General features: G+C 39.2%; 1 protein-coding gene across 1 annotated transcript in view; it reads left to right on the top strand.

Annotated features, from left to right (window-relative positions):
- Nucleotides 1–16281, top strand: part of Dennd4c (DENN domain containing 4C) — a 93733-nt gene that overhangs the window by 69658 nt on the left and 7794 nt on the right. The window contains exons 24-30 of the mRNA XM_028773325.1: nucleotides 745–925; nucleotides 1744–1853; nucleotides 2127–2302; nucleotides 10399–10581; nucleotides 11405–11600; nucleotides 13656–13901; nucleotides 14870–14987. Of these exons, the coding sequence (XP_028629158.1) occupies nucleotides 745–925; nucleotides 1744–1853; nucleotides 2127–2302; nucleotides 10399–10581; nucleotides 11405–11600; nucleotides 13656–13901; nucleotides 14870–14987 (1210 nt within the window). The remainder of the gene's footprint in view (nucleotides 1–744; nucleotides 926–1743; nucleotides 1854–2126; nucleotides 2303–10398; nucleotides 10582–11404; nucleotides 11601–13655; nucleotides 13902–14869; nucleotides 14988–16281) is intronic.

Raw genomic sequence — 16281 nt, 5'->3', positions numbered from 1 at the left:
TCCTTCATGTTCACAGAATTGTATGGTACATGAGTAATTTAAGATAATATGGTTCCAGCTGGGCGGTGGTGGCGCACACCTTTAATCCCAGCACTTGGGAGGCAGAGGCAAGCGGATTTCTGAGTTCAAGAGTTCGAGGCTAGCCTGGTCTACAGAGTGAGCTCCAGGACAGCCAGGGGTACAACAGAGGAAACCCTGTCTCGAAAAACTAAAAAAAAAAAAAGATAATTATGGTTCCAGGTTGCTAAAGCTGTCAGATGTAAAAGTCAGCCAAAATAAAAATGAAAAAGAAAGTAAAGAAGCTGGAAAATAACTGGATAAGTAAGGCTTATTGAAGGAAACCATCTAGGAAAAGTACTAATTGAATAAAAAGTATAGGATTTTGACAACAAACTGACTTTTGTCTGTGTAGTACTAAGGCCTTTGCACATGCCTGGTTAGCCTTAAACCATATCCTGCATTCTTACTTAGCCTTTGTATTTAAAGAGCTTTACAAGATAAATCCATATAACACAGAATAGCTTTAAAAGTGTTCATCTGAGGCCCATCCAGGTATGTCACTTCTTGAATGTCTTAGACTGTGGAAATTTCATCAGTCAGTGAGATAACTTGACAGCTTTGAAAAGACACAGGAGTTATTTGCTTTAAGATACAAAGTTTCAATGTGAAAGGAGTAAAGGGAAACCATTTCTGTTGCAGAAGATACTACTTATGTATGTGGGGTTTTATTCTTTTTAATTATAGGAAGAAACTAATAAAGATTATAGTTTCCCAGCTGGCCTAGAAGATCATCATATACTGGGGGAGAATCTGTCCCCTAATACAAGTATCTCAGGGTTGGTTCCCAGTGAACTTACCCAGAGTAACACAAGTCTCGGCAGTAGTAGCAGCAGTGGAGATGTTGGAAAATTGCAGTGTCCAACAGGTATGGGGAATGTTTGTTCATTTGCCTTTTGTTTTTACTTGTTTTTCACTTATTTGTGATGCTGAAGATTGAATTAGGGCCTATGCATATGGGGCAAGAGTGCTACCACTTAGCCATGCCTTAACCCAGTTTTCATCATGCCTATAACCCTTCACCCCCACATATCTATTTTACTCTGATTTTATGATATCCAAGTATTATTGCCATGTATTGTCAACTGAACCAGTTAGGGAATCAGTCCCCCTCCCCTCTCTTTCCCCCATACCTCCTTTCTTCCTCTGAAACTGAATTTGTGGAATGGGGCCTTGGGAGGTTTTTTTTTTTTTTTTTTTTTTTTTTGCTTGATCTCTGGGTAAATCAGTGATTGAAATCGATTTTAAGAACCTCTGGGGAATACAGTTGTAGTTTCCAGACAGAGAGAATTATTACCTCTATTATTAAAAACTCTTGTCTACTTTGTTTTCTGATTCTTTAAGACAATGTCTTATCACATAGCACAAACTTGTCCCCTGCCCCAGTTCTCCTTTTCCCACTTCCGAGTACTGGTAGTACAGATACATACCTGCAGTCATCTAAGTTGTTATTGGGAAAAGTTGAGAAAATCATTTAATAAACATTTATATATCCTCTACTTACATTTAGTTAACTTTTATTAATTTTATCAGTTTATATCTATATGCATTCACATTTATATAGTAAATGTTTATTTATAAATACCAGATTTCATGGTACTTACCTCCTTAATATCTCAGCATGTATTTCCAAAGCATTGAGATCACTTTCCTACATTATGTATTCTATTTCTTACTTGTCTTTAGGTGAAGTTCCATTTTCAAGAAATATCAAAGGGCAGGACTTTGAAAAATCAGACCATGGTTCTTCTCAGAATACCAGTATGTCTAGCATCTATCAAAATTGTGCGATGGAGGTAAAGATTCTATAGTTCTTGTACCTGTGGTAAAGTGGCTGTAAACATATTCTTATCTCATAATAGTACTTAATGGGATTCAATGGGATCTATGTGGATAGTCAGAGGAGTGCTTAATATCTTTGAGGCAATAGGCTAGTAGTTTGTCTGTAGTGTAAAAGAGCTGTTAACTCTAGTTGAAACCAATAAAATTGTAATTGTTTCCCCAGTAGAATAGACCACTGAGATCCATTTCCACCATAGAGACTCAGTGTCTTCCTACTTTCCCTTTAGGTTTTGATGTCGAGTTGTTCACAGTGTAGAGCTTGTGGAGCTTTGGTTTATGATGAAGAAATCATGGCTGGATGGACAGCAGATGATTCAAATTTGAATACAACCTGCCCTTTCTGTAAAAGCAACTTCTTGCCTCTTCTCAATGTAGAATTTAAAGACCTGAGAGGCTCTGCCAGGTTAGTATTGTGCAAGCTCCCTCAGGAGGTAAGTGCCCTGAAGACAAGGCTCTTCAGGAAAGGTGCAGCACATAGCAGACTGTAAAGATGTCCTCTCTTTTCTCTCTCGACTACTTTTCTGCTCTGCTTAATGTATGAATACCAGAAGCAGATTCTTGAAATTAAACTCTGTTTATAGCTGATTCAAAACTAATGTTTTAGTGTTATTTCAGCACTCCCTGGGCTGGGGAGATATTTTGGTTTTGAAAGTGCTTCCTGAGCAAACATGAGAGCCTGAGTTTGGATCCTGAGCACCCAGGGAAAAGCTGAGCACCCATCTGAAATGCCAGCACTGGGGAAGTGAAGACAGCTAGGTCTCTGAAGCTCACTGGCTAGCTAGCCTAGCTAAATCATTGAGTTCCAGGTTCAGTGAGAGACACTGTGTTTAAAAACAAACAACAACAAAATACAGTGAAGCCAGGTCTGGCACCTTTACTCAGAAGGCAGAGGCAGGCAGATGTCTGTGAGTTCAAGGCCAGCCTGGGCTATTTAAGGAGAGTCTTGAAAATAAAAGCTAAACAGTGGAAAGTGGTTGAGGTAGACACAGGACATTGACCTATGACTTCCACATCCTACATACATACTCATGTATGCTCATGTATGCACATATATATGTGCATACAACCACACAAACATATGCACACAAAACTACCTTAGAGACCTAAATTAAATCTTCACATCTTGTTGCCACTGTCTGATACAGTGAGGTAAACACATCCTAGGTAAAAGAAATGCCACAAATTAGAGGCTGGGATATGGCTCGATAGTAGATCTCTTGGCTGGAATGTGTAAGGTCTTAGCCCTGGAAACAAAAGAAATGAGACTAATTGGTCTGTGATCAATTGAAAGATGGTAAAATAGGTAAGTAATTGAGAAGTGTGCTGACCTAATCAATGATATTACTATTTTATTTGCTTTGTTGTTTTGATTGTTGAGAATCGAACCCAGCACTTCATGCATGTAATATAAGCATGTGCTCTGAGCTACATTCTTAGCTCCCTTAGAGATTTTTGTTGTTGCTGCTGATGTTCGTTTAATCTTCAATTAAAGTGTTTTTTAATTTTTTATTCATTAATATTATTACATGTGAGTCAGTGTGGTTACAGATACATGTGTGCCACTGATGCATATGTAGAGGTCAGAGGACAACTTACACCTTCTCCTTTGTTGAGGCCAGGTCCTTCATGTTTTCCCTACTTTCACCTCCCATCTTGCCTTAGGAGTGGATTACACATGTGTCTTTATGGGAGCTCCTGGAGTCAAACTCAGATGGTGCAGACTTGTACAGCTAGCACTTTTCCCACTGAGGCATCTTCCTGGCCCTGGTGCATGTTCTTTAATCTAGTCTGTAAAGTCTGTGTCTCAATTGGTGAATTAAGGCCATCGGCACTCAAGGTTATATTTAGTGAGGGCTTGTTGCTCTTTATGGTTGTGTTTGTTCAGGTTGCTCAGTGAGTTAGTAATCCTCTCACTCTGGTAGTGTTGGATGTTCACTGGTTTGCTGTGTTGGACATGATTTATTCCTCCCCTGTTCTCTTCTGTTCATCTGTTGTATTTATGGACTGCGTACTGTCCTTCATTCTTGTGTGTGAAACTGTCTTCCTTCACTACATTAAGAATTTTCTGCACTGCTGCTTAAATGTCATGAATTGTCTTGACTTGAGATACTCTTTATTTTATCATTAGTTTATTTTTATGTGTATGAGAATTTGGTTACATGTATTTCTGTGTGCCACCTGTGTATTAGTGCCCTCCAGGGCTGGAAGAACCCCCTGGAACTGGAGTTGTGGTTGTTCATGCTGGTTGTGGATGCTGGGTATCAAACCTGGGTCTGCTGGAGGAGCATCCAGTGCTCTTAACTGCTAAGCCAGCTCTGTCTTGAAATAGTCTTCTCCATGATGTTGTTAGTTTTGTTCTTGTTTAGTTGGTAAGTTTGAGACTGGGAAAAGAATACTTGCTTGACAAGTATTTAACTTCCAAGGTTTGTAATAAATTATTCTTGTTTTCCGGGCTTTTAGGGGTGCTAGTGACAAATCTGATGTTATTCTGATGTTTCTCTCGCAGTTAATGTTTTTCTTTTACAGCTTTTAGTATTGTTACTTTGCTTTGTTTTTCTTTTTTCTTTTTCTTGTTTTGTTTTGTTTTTTCGAGACAGGGTTTCTCTGTGTAGTCCTGGCTGTCCTGGAACTCACTCTGTAGACCAGGCTGGCCTCGAACTCAGAAATCCACCTGCCTCTGCCTCCCAAGTGCTGGGATTAAAGGCGTGCGCCACCACTGCCCGGCTGCTTTGTTTTTCTTAAAGATTTTTGTCTGTCTGTCTGTCTGTCTGTCTGTCATTCTCTCTCTCTCTCTCTCTCTCTCTCTCTCTCTCTGTCTCTGTCTCTGTCTCTGTGGTGCATGCAGGGCAAAAGAGGTTGTTGAATCCCATGGTGCTGGAATTACAGGCAGTTGTGAGCTGCCTCGTGTGAGACCTAGGAACCAAACACTATTGTTTTCATGAGTAAGAGGTGACATCTCTCCAGCACCCAGATTTGTGTTTTGACATCACTATGATATGTGTGGAGAAGTGTGTCTGGCCATATGTATAATTGCATGTCTATTCTTTTTTCTGGGTTTTGGAAATTCTCAGCTATGATTTCATTGACTATCTGGTCTAAGTCCTTAGGTTTTATCCAGCTCCTTTTATTTTATGAATTCTTAAGTTTGGTCTTTTATGTGTACTAATCAGTTTTTGTCTTTCTCTGCATATGTATTGTTTCAACTTTGTCCTCTTTTCCTGATTTTTTTTTCCTGATTAGTGTTGTCTGATGATGCTTTTTGTTGTGGTACTTGATTTATTCTTTCATATATAATATTTGTGTCTGATTTCTTTTTAGTGTCTATGTTTCCTTGCTGAATTTTCCTTTATATATTTTACTTTTTCCTTTCAGGGTAATCATTCTCTTGTCCTTTTGGTAACTCCTCTTGTCAGATATAAGAGCTTTTCCAAAAAGATAAAAGAATATGAGTATAACATATCAGTTGAACACCTAAAACACAAAAGTGTTCATACTAAGAGAAAAAAATTAAAGAATGTATATAAAAATAGAGAACAGCCAGGCGGTGGTGGCGCACGCCTTTAATCCCAGCACTTGGGAGGCAGAGGCAGGCGGATTTCTGAGTTTGAGGCCAGCCTGGTCTACAGAGTGAGTTCCAGGACAGCCAGGGCTATACAGAGAAACCCTGTCTCGAAAATCCAAAAAAAAAAAAAATAGAGAACAAAAATGAGTATTAAAATATTCAAACACAAAAAAATATTCAAACACAAATGAGCAGTAAACTGAAGTGGATACTATGCTTAGTATACTGAAAGAGGGAGTACATTCTCATTCAGTGTTTCTTCCTCCCACCTATTTTTACCAAGTCATAACCTTCCTGTGATCCATGTACCTCCTCCCTGCTAATGTTGGGGTGCACAATGCTGAGGATTGGCCAGCTTCAGACTAGATGTGCTTTGGGATCTGTGGATTCTCTTGTTTTTGTTTGTTTGTTTGTTTTGTTTTGTTTTGTTTTGTTTCTGGAGATATGACTAGGTGAAGCTTCAGAGATTGAGATCGGATCCTACAGAATTCTGTCCTGCTGTGTTTGGGAAGGAGAATAGGATGGGATTGTGGGGGTTAGGAATCTCTCAGTTTCAAACTCCTGGGGACCATTTGGCCCTGGTTTGGGTTCCCAGCAGAGTGCTTGACTCCTGGTGCGTTCCTATGTGGAAGCCCAATGCAAAGGTGCTGCTGAACTGGGCTAGCTGCAGAGTTCCTTTTCTGTCACCATTGAGTTCCTTTTAACAGGAAATCTACCTTCCTTTCTCCCCTCCTTGTCTGATACTGAGGCAGCCATCTTCACTCATCTCTTGTTTTTTTTTTTTCTAATGAGCTTTTCTCTTTGTAGATCTGGTTTGAATATTCTTTTGCCCCCATCTTGCAACTTGAAAATCTCAACATTTTTCTGACCACTTAGACTTTTTTTTTTTCCTGGAGCTGAGGACTGAACCCAGGGCCTTGTACTTGCTAGGCAAGCATTTTACCACTGAGCTAAATCCCCAGTCCCACCACTTAGATTTTTTTTTTTTTTTTTTTTTTTTGAGACAGGGTTTCTCTGTGTAGCCCTGGCTGTCCTGGAATTCACTCTGTAGACCAGGCTGGCCTCGAACTCAGAAATCCACCTGCCTCTGCCTCCCAAGTGCTGGGATTAAAGGCGTGCGCCACCACCACTTAGATTTCTTTTTTTTTTTTTTTGGTTTTTCGAGACAGGGTTTCTCTGTATAGCCCGGGCTGTCCTGGAGCTCACTCTGTAGACCAGGCTGGCCTCGAACTCAGAAATTCGCCTGCCTCTGCCTCCCAAGTGCTGGGATTAAAGGCGTGCGCCACCACCGCCCGGCCAACTTAGATTTCTTTATGGGCTACTTTTGACATAGCAGTGGGTTTTCACCTGGATCAAGTGATCTCAGAAGAGATGGAGAAAAGTGAGAAGTTGTAACCTAACTCGGAAGTGATATCCCATCACTTCTGCTGTGTTCATATTTATCTACTCAGATTAGGTACAGTGGGAAAAGAACTACTCAGGAATGGTAAAACCAAGGAGCAACAGCTGGGCAGGTATGGGAGTAGGGTTATCTTGAGGCCATCTACCATGGATATGTGGGCCATGCAAAGACCATCAACTCTAGTAAATACTCATATGCTGTGCACACTTCAAATTCATCAAATGATGGTCAGCTTGTTGGCAATTGTTTTCACATGTTTTCTTTTGGTTCCGATTTGGTGTGTATTTTGCTAAAGATAGTTCAAACAAAACCAATGTAGAATCTACATTTGACCTCTTTCAACCTCCATGGTTTAGTAGCTTGCTGAGAGCTGGTGTCCTTTGCCATAACTATGTATACATCTGTATTAGGATCTGCAGATGCTGAAGGACAAGATGAAGTAAGAATGGGGACAGCTACAAGCCTGGCTGCTTCCCAAGGCTAAGAAAGGTGAAAGGTCAGCACATTGGTTTGAGCCACAGTGTTGCCTGGCTCATACTGAGCTCCTGAGTATAAATGGTAGAATAATACTTTCACTATTGACTACTTGAGAAGAAATCATTATTCATGATATGATACAATAGTGCATTCATTTTGTACCTATATATCTTTTATACTTTTGGAGTTTTCTTTTTAAAGTTGTTCCCCATTCTTAGGTAAGATTTTGTCCCTGAATCTTCATCTCCTGGTTTTGTTGTCATTTGCAGTAGAAGAGATTGAAGCCAGGGCTTTCTTTGCACATGCTGGGCTGATCTTTTTATTTCTTCTCTAGCATTTAAGTCTTTACCTAGGACCCTCCTTTATGGATGATGGTAGAAATCCAGGTTTTGTTTTCTCTAAACCATTTATCGCCCAAATCTTATAGATTTTCTATTCTCTCTCTCCTCATGGATTTGTGGTACTGGCTTTATTATGTGGCTGTTTGAGTATTCTTGTTTGTTTTGTGAATACATCATTATTCTTAGTACTGTAGTACTTTTATGTAGCTGGGAGGTAAAGGATGTTTCTTATTTGGGATTTATTTTTTAAGTGTTATTTATAGTTATTTTTTTCATGTAGACTTTGAGGCCAACTTGGAATTCCCTTCAAAAGCTTACTGTCTCCATTAAGATAGCAGTAGAGTTAACTGAAGAAAAACAACTTTTTCAGTGTTTTTGTCTTACCTGTTAGCGTAATTTATTTCTCCTTATTTTCACAGAGCTTTGAAACAATGTTCTTATACTTTTATGTTGAGTTAAACATTTCATTTTTAGGCTATAGTTTTAGGGCTCTTTTATACTTGCCATTTGTGTCTAATGGAACATTATTGATTTTCCTCCCTGTGTACCATTATGGAAAATTTCAGACTTGAAAAATAGTTTAAAGATTTGGGAGGGAAGGATAATGCTGAGGGCATGTTCTATTCCTGACACACACCCTGTGCCACTGTGAAGATTGTTTTAACAGTAAATCTCCTGATGTCCACCTCATACTCTCCAGTGAACACTCTAATGTACCTACTTTTATTGTCATCTGTCTCTCCATATGTTTATTAATCTCTTACACCTTTATTCATTTAAAAGTAAAAGTCAGGTATGGTAGCTGAATTAAAGGCTGAGGCAAAAGGGTTGCTGCAACTTCGAGATGAGTCTAGGCTAGAGTGAGTCTCTGTCTTAATGCAAATAAAAGGGCTGAGAATGGGTTAAGGTAAAGGCACCTGCTACCATACCTTATGGGTCACATATAAAACATGCATCATACATGCATTAATAATCAGTGGAATTAAAATGTTTGAATTAAATAAATACAAGGTAAATATGTTAATGTACTTAATTTAAAGATGAGTTGTCATTAGCTACAGTTCAGCATTTCACACAGTAAAATAGGCAAACGTACAAAATATCATTTGAGGAATAAATGTATACATCAGTGGAATTCAAACCCTTATCAAGAGGAGAATGTTATCATTACCTCAGATAATAATATCTTTTGTATGGCCCTATTGTCACTCAGTCCTACCCAAAGAAAGAAGGAAAGAGAAGATGAAAATAATAGTAACACAACATGGAGGTCTATAAACGTGTCATTATGAGCAATTAAAGATGAACATAGATTAACAACTGAGATTATAGGTGTGTAGTACAGCGCCCAGCAAGGTCAACCTAAAACATACTGCTGGAGCCAGCCTTCAAGCCTGCTTGCCTCCCTGCTTGGTCCCACATTTGGTTTGGGAGTCGTTGAGACAGGATCTTGTTAGGCAGCACAAGTAGAATTTGAACTCAAGGTCTTCCTGCCTCAGCCTCTAGTTTCTCAGATTACAGGCTTGTGCTAGCATGTCTCTACTAAATTTTGTTTTAAAAGGCTTTTTATATTTATTTTATATGTGTGAGTATTTTGTTGTCTGCACATATGTATATGCACTGTGTGTCTGCTTGGTGCCCGGGGAGCGTTGGACTACCCCTGGACCTGGAGTTTTATGGATAGTTTGTAAGGCACCAGGCGGGTTCTGGGAAGTGAACTCAGATCCTCTGCAGAGCAGCAAGTGCTCCTCACTGCTGAGCCATCACTTCAGCCCCCATACCTTTTTTTTTCTTTTTTAAATCATGGAATGTTTTGTTTTTCTTGTTCATCGTTTTCTTTCATAGTGTCAGCAGTCAGCACCACTGCCCTCTTACTTGCAGATCTTAGGGTGGAAAGTGGGAAGAGAGCAGAAGTGTGCCTCTGAGGAGGGAACATGTCCCTGGGGATCCCCACTAATGCTGGTTTACTATAAAACAGTGACTCTAAATATGATTATTTGAGGGCATGGGGATTTAAACTGAGAGAATTGGCCACACATGTCTTTAATCCCAGTACTTGGGAAGTAGAGGCACTTGGTGTCAGAGATCCGAGATTGGAGGCCAACAAAGGCTACACAGTACAGCCCTGCTTTAAAAAATATATTATGCCAGGCAGTGGTGGCACATGCCTTTAATCCCAGCACTTGGGAGGCAGAGGCAGGCGAATTTCTGAGTTCGAGGCCAGCCTGGTCTAAAGAGTGAGTTCCAGGACAGCCTGAGCTATACAGAGAAACCCTGTCTCGAAAAACAAAAATCAAAATCAAAAACAAAAACCAAAAACAAAAAACGAAATATATATATATTATAAGCCTGGTGCTGGTGGCTCACGTCTTTAAAGCAGAGGATAGATCTCTGAATTGGAGGCCAGCCTGGTCTACAGAGTGAGTTCAAGAATAACCAGAAACTCTACACAAAGAAACTCTGTCTTAAAATAAAAAATAAAATAAAGCATATATATAGTGGATATGAGTGTGTATTTGTATATGTGTGGAAACAGGAGTGTGTGTGCAGGTCACAGGCCGACTTTCTCCAGAGTTGGTTCTCTCCTTCCACTGCGGGTTCCAGGGATCCAACGCAGGTCCTCAGTCTTGCATGGCAAGCATGTTTACTCACTGAGTTAACCTAGACTTGGAAAATTTTTTTAAGCCTTTTTTCCCCCCTTTCTGTTCCTTACTTAGCTTTTTCTTGAAACCAAGTACATCTGGTGACAGTTTACAAAGTGGCAGCATTCCATCGGCAAATGAGCCCTCAGAACATAAACCTGTGTCCAGTTCAGCAGAACCTGACTTGATCAGTTTTATGGATTTCTCGAAACACAGTGAGACCATAACAGAAGAAGCAAGTTATACAGTCGAATCAAGGTATTGAAGGATGCACAGAGTTCACTGTAAGAAATGTAGTATTCCTCTGAACATTCTGCATCAAAAGACAGCATGGTTGGACTTGGTGGTGCATGGCTGAATGAGGAAGATTATAAATTCAAGGCCAGTCTGTCCCATCCCTGCCCCCTACCAGTGTAAATCATATCCTGTCTCTGTTTTTAGTTAGATCATAGCCTGGTAGAAATTAAAAGCCTTTCAGCAAATCTGTATTTACAGATGACATGGACAAGTACTTCCTTGAGATTGTGTTTAGTAAAGATGAAGTAACATTTAAATAAAACAATGGAATAGGCAGGTTTTTTAATCTCATGCCCTGGCATACCCATCACCAGTTAAGCATCTAACCAGGGTTAGGAGAATGCTGGGGAATATTTAATGTTTCCATGGGGAGAGAGGTGGTAGAGACTGAGCAGGCCTCAGGAGGTGAGCGCTCCACCACTGAGCCACACACACCTCCATCTTCACATTCAGGTCTTTCATTTTTATATATAAATTTGTTCTGTGTTATCAGAAGTGCATGTTTTAGTTTTGTTTTAACAATTTTATTTATTTTCTGTATGTAAGTACACCAGAAGAGGGCATTAGATTCCATTACAGATGGTTATGAGCCACCATGTAGTTGTTAGGAATTGAACTTGGGACCTCTGGAAGACTTCTTAAAATGCCGAGCCATCTCTCCAGTCCCATATTTAATTCTTAACAGATGCCAGTTCTTCTCAGGGGATTCAGAATATTTAAACTCACTGTACCTCTCTAGAATTTAGATTGTTTTTTATGACTAACATTGTTTCATTTTTTTCAGTGATCAAATAAAGAAAACCAGTGCTGATGTCCAGAGTGTGAAAATTTCATCTGTGCCTAACAGTTTATCTAAACGAAATGTATCTTTGACTCGAAGTCATAGTGTTGGAGGTCCTCTGCAAAATATCGACTTCTCCCAACGACCATTTCATGGCATCTCAACAGTCAGTCTTCCAAATAGTCTGCAGGAAGATGTGGTATGTGTTGTTGTAACCGTACTGTGTGCTTTTGTAATATAGCTTGGAGCACCTCACAGTTTCATGGTAGCATGTGAAAAGTGATAGGTACAATGTTTTTGGTGGCACTTGAGGCCGAGACAGGAGGATTAAATTCATCTTTGTGGTACACAGTGAATTTTAAGCCCAGCAGAACTACATAGCAAGACCCTGTCATGCTGGGGAGATGGCTCAGCCATTAAAATGCTGCTGCACAAGCATGAAAACTCAGAGCTTCAGATCTTCTGCACCAGTGTAAAAAGCCATGTAGAATGGTCCATGCCCTATAATGCAAACACTATAGATGGAGACAGGATGATTACTGAACTTGCTAGTCAGTCAAGTCAGGCTGAATTGTTGAGCTCCAGGTTCATTGCGAGACTTTGTCTCAGAAAATAAGGTAGAGAATATTGAGGGAGACACCCAGTGTCACATGCTGCACATATTCAAACACATAGGAGCATAGAAATTTGCCAGGTATGATGGTGCATGACTGTTCCAAAAAATCTATAAAGAAACTGAAAGATTTTCAAATGGAAAATGTACGTGAGTGTGTGTGTGTGTGTTGGCTTTTTGAGACATGATCTTGTGCTGTAGCTCTGACTGCCCTGGAACTTGGTGTGTAAATGAGACTAGCTTCAAACTTGTGGGAATCCTCATGTCTCTATCTCCCAAGTGCTGGGATTACTGGCATGTGCCACCACACCTGGCTTAAATTTTAGTATTGAAATTTTCAAAAATGTACAAGGTCTCACAGTATAGGCTAGGCTGGCCTCAAATTCAGAGATTCTCCTGCCTCTGTCTTCCAAGTAGTATGTACTTCCATACCCAACTCATTAAGTCTCCTGACCCAATAGCTACCTTTAGTAATTTTTAGTTTATGGCTATTTTTTTGGTTATGATTTTATGAAAATCCTTATTAACTTTTCTATACCTAGATTATTTTGAAAGCAATTTCTATGCTACATATAGATACTTCAGCAGGTATCTGTAAATGAAGACTTTAACAGATATGATCACAATATTATACCCTAAACTAGGGAATCATCAGGATATTCAGTCTTTGTTCAGAGTTTTAATCATGAAAGTTGTGTCAAAAGTGTGTCTGGGGCAGGACGTGGTCTTAGGCATCAAGGTAAAGTATAGTCACGCCTGGCTTGGTTGGGGCTCAAGAGGTTTCCACAGTCCTGATTTGGTTGTTTGCAACCTTACAAATTGGCATTTGAATCTAGAAATGTCGTTTGCTTCAGGGTTTGTTTTGTTTTAATTTTATTCTAAATTTAAATTTTTTAATTTTAAATTTAATTCTAAAATTAACTTTTAGAAAAAACTTGGAAATAAAAAATATTAGAAACCAAAATTAACCAGACTCAAAGTCTATACATCTTTTATGTATCTGGAATTGCTACTTTGAAGTTGTGAACCTTCATGTTGGATTTTACACTTTCACGTTTTCTTTTGTTTAAAACATGAATTTAAAATTTAAAAGTTTTAAATTTTTTTGCCTTTTTGAGACATCTTTATAATCCTAGCTGACCTTGAATTCAATATGTAGATCACTTTGGCCTCACACTTGGAGCAGCTCTGTCTCTGCCAGCCACAAAGAAAACAAAAGAATTAGCATTGTAAAAGAGTCTGTTGAAATATAGATTATCGCCGGAAGGTGGTGGCGCACACCTTTAATCCCAGCACTTGGGAGGCAGAGGCAGGCGGATTTCTGAGTTCGAGGCCTGCCTGGTCTAAAGAGTGAGTTCCAGGACAGCCAGGGCTGCACAGAGAAACCCTGTCTTGAAAAAACAAAAAACAAAAAAAAAAGAAAAAAAAAAGAAATATAGATTATCAATTTTCTCCTATCATGATTTAGCCTAAGTATAATCCAGTGGCTTTCACTGCTTTGGTTCATTAGCATGTTTTACTACATATAATAATGGCCCTGAAATAACAAAGTTTTAACAGGATAGAGAAGTATAATCTCACTGCAAAGTACTGGAAAACATACAGAGTTAGATAATGTCCACTTTTTGTCTATTTTTAAAGGACCATCTAGGCAAGCGGCCCAATCCTCCTCCTGTGTCTGTGCCCTATTTGAGTCCTCTAGTGCTTCGGAAGGAACTTGAATCTTTGCTAGAAAATGAAGGTGATCAGGTCATTCATACATCCTCGTTCATCAATCAACATCCAATCATTTTCTGGAACCTGGTTTGGTATTTCAGACGTTTGGACCTTCCTAGCAACTTGCCAGGACTCATTCTCACCTCTGAGCATTGTAATGACGGTGTGCAGGTGAGTGCTTCTGCACTGTGACTGCACCGCTGTAGTTGAGTAGCTGAACCTCAAGCTACTGAGCACGGATACAGGAGCTTTACAGAGGAGGAGCTAAAACTTGGGATGGGATGGTAGCGCTTGAACTCTGAGAGGCTTCTGTTTTCGTTTTGTTTTTCTTAGCTGTGTGGGCTATGTTTAAGGTTTTCTGGTCTAAGATGACTGACTTCTGTCTTCAGGCTATCACAGTCACATTCCAGCCAGCAGTGAGGAGAAAACTGAGAGGTAGCCAAGAGAGGGCCTTCTCTCTTAGAGCCCATGGAGTTGTACATAGTGTTTCCACATGTGTGTCAATATGGTCTGGATTTAGATTGCTCTGTCTAGCAGTGCTGGTGGCTAGAAAAGGAAGGTTTTATCATTAGCTATCACATTTTCTCACAGCTGTCTTATTGGAAAATAGCTAGCTATCTTATTGGAAAGATCTTATTCATCATTTTCAGATAATATAATTAAAAATTAGGGAAGTATTTGTGTAAGGTACATTTCTAATTAGTGATTACACTAAGATCACTCCAGCTGCCTGCCTCCCAAAGCCCTTGCTGGGGTCACTCACTGCAGACAAGGAGCTGCCGGCATGCCTTTAGTTTATAATACTGAACTTTGGGAGACAACAAGCCCCTGTTTGACTTGTTTATTTTAACAAGTAATGAGAAAAAAAGATACTTCATAACAATTAACCGACTTGGTTGTAATGCTGATTACATCATTGTGCCTTTGTTCTATTTACCGAATTATCCATCCAGTCTTTTAATGTCAGAAAAACAAAACATATGTGCCAGAAAATAACAAGACAGTTTGTCATCAGGCATTAATAAAAATTAAAACTTTGGCTCATAATTTTGAGTCTATAATTTAGAAAAAAAATTTAAGTTTTCTTATTACTGGTAACATTTTATTTGGAAAACTAATTTTATTAATCTCTTTTTTAGCTTCCTCTATCATCTTTGTCCCAGGACAGCAAACTGGTATACATACAACTGCTATGGGATAATATCAACCTTCATCAGGAACCAGGAGAACCTCTGTATGTCTCTTGGAGGAACTTGAGTAAGTCAAAGAGAATTGAAGAAACAGGGTTGGTCTTGTCAGGACATTCCTTAAATCCAGGAATTCCAAAGGCAGAGGCAAGTGGATCTCTGTGAGTTGTAAGCCAGCCAGGGCTCACTACATGGTGAGATGCTGTCTTTAAAAAAGACAAAACAGTGCTTTTAATTCCAGTACTCTGGAGGCAGAGGCAAGTTCTAGGCCAGCCTAGTCTACAGAGCAAGTTCCAGGATATTCAGTGCTACACAGAGAAATTCTGTCTCAAAAAAAACAAATGAATGAGTGAATGAACAAATGAATGAATGAACAAATGATGACAAAACTGTACTGGCAGGGTAATTCAACGGGTAAGCTCTTGCCATCATGCCTGGTCATCATAGTTCAGTCTAGAGACGCACAGGGTGGAAACTCACAAAAGTTGACCTCTGACTTCCAAACATACATCGTCCTCACACATACATTTGTACACACATAAATTAGACAATCAGTCAATCAGTCGGTCAATCTAGTGACCTTTACGCTACCTTTGGCTTTAAGTCTTGTAGTTGGCATTTTAAGTAAAATAATGTCTTGGAGGATTATTTTGATAGTGACGTCTGTTTCAGTTCTAAATGCCTCTAGTGCTTGGATCTCTATTTCTCTACATTTTAGGAAATATTCAGCAAGGACTTTGTTCTGTTGGGCCATCTTGATGGCTTTCTTTACCTACCTACCTACCCACCCACCCACTCATCCTTTATTGTTATCTGAATATAACATTTCTTCAGCCTGTCCCCTATTCCATATTCTTGATATTCTTTCTTCTGTTGGATCCTTCTCTGCTGACAGGATGTTTTCTTTTGTGTTTGTCATCTGACCAAGTTCTTCTCTATTGTTGCTAGTTTTGTTTTGGTTTTTTATCTTAATTTCTCATCCATGTTGACAACTTTTTCATCTATATTGCTGACTTTTTTATAAATATATGTCTTAAAATTATTTTCTGCTTTTTTTTGTTTGTTTTATTTTGTTTTTGAGACATGGCTTTTTTTTCTGTATGGCCATGGCTGTCCTGGAATTTGCTCTTTGGATTGGCTGGCCTCATATTCATAGAGATCTGACTACCACTGTCTGGCTCATCGGCTTATTTGTGTTCTCTTTGAAAACATTGATCCTTTTCAGAGATAACTTTTTGATTTTCTTTATCCAGCACTTTACCATCTTAGTGTATCTGAATTTGGTCATTAAGAACTTAAGGTCTTTTGGAGGATTCATAGTACTTTGGAGACCTTTTGTTTGTTTTGTTGTATGGTGTTTCTGT

The sequence above is a fragment of the Grammomys surdaster genome, unplaced genomic scaffold (genome assembly GCF_004785775.1).
Source record: "Grammomys surdaster isolate TR1022 unplaced genomic scaffold, NIH_TR_1.0 225, whole genome shotgun sequence".
NCBI lineage: Eukaryota > Metazoa > Chordata > Mammalia > Rodentia > Muridae > Grammomys > Grammomys surdaster.
Note: the sequence above shows the minus strand (reverse complement) of the source record. Positions and strands in the feature narration are given on the sequence as shown.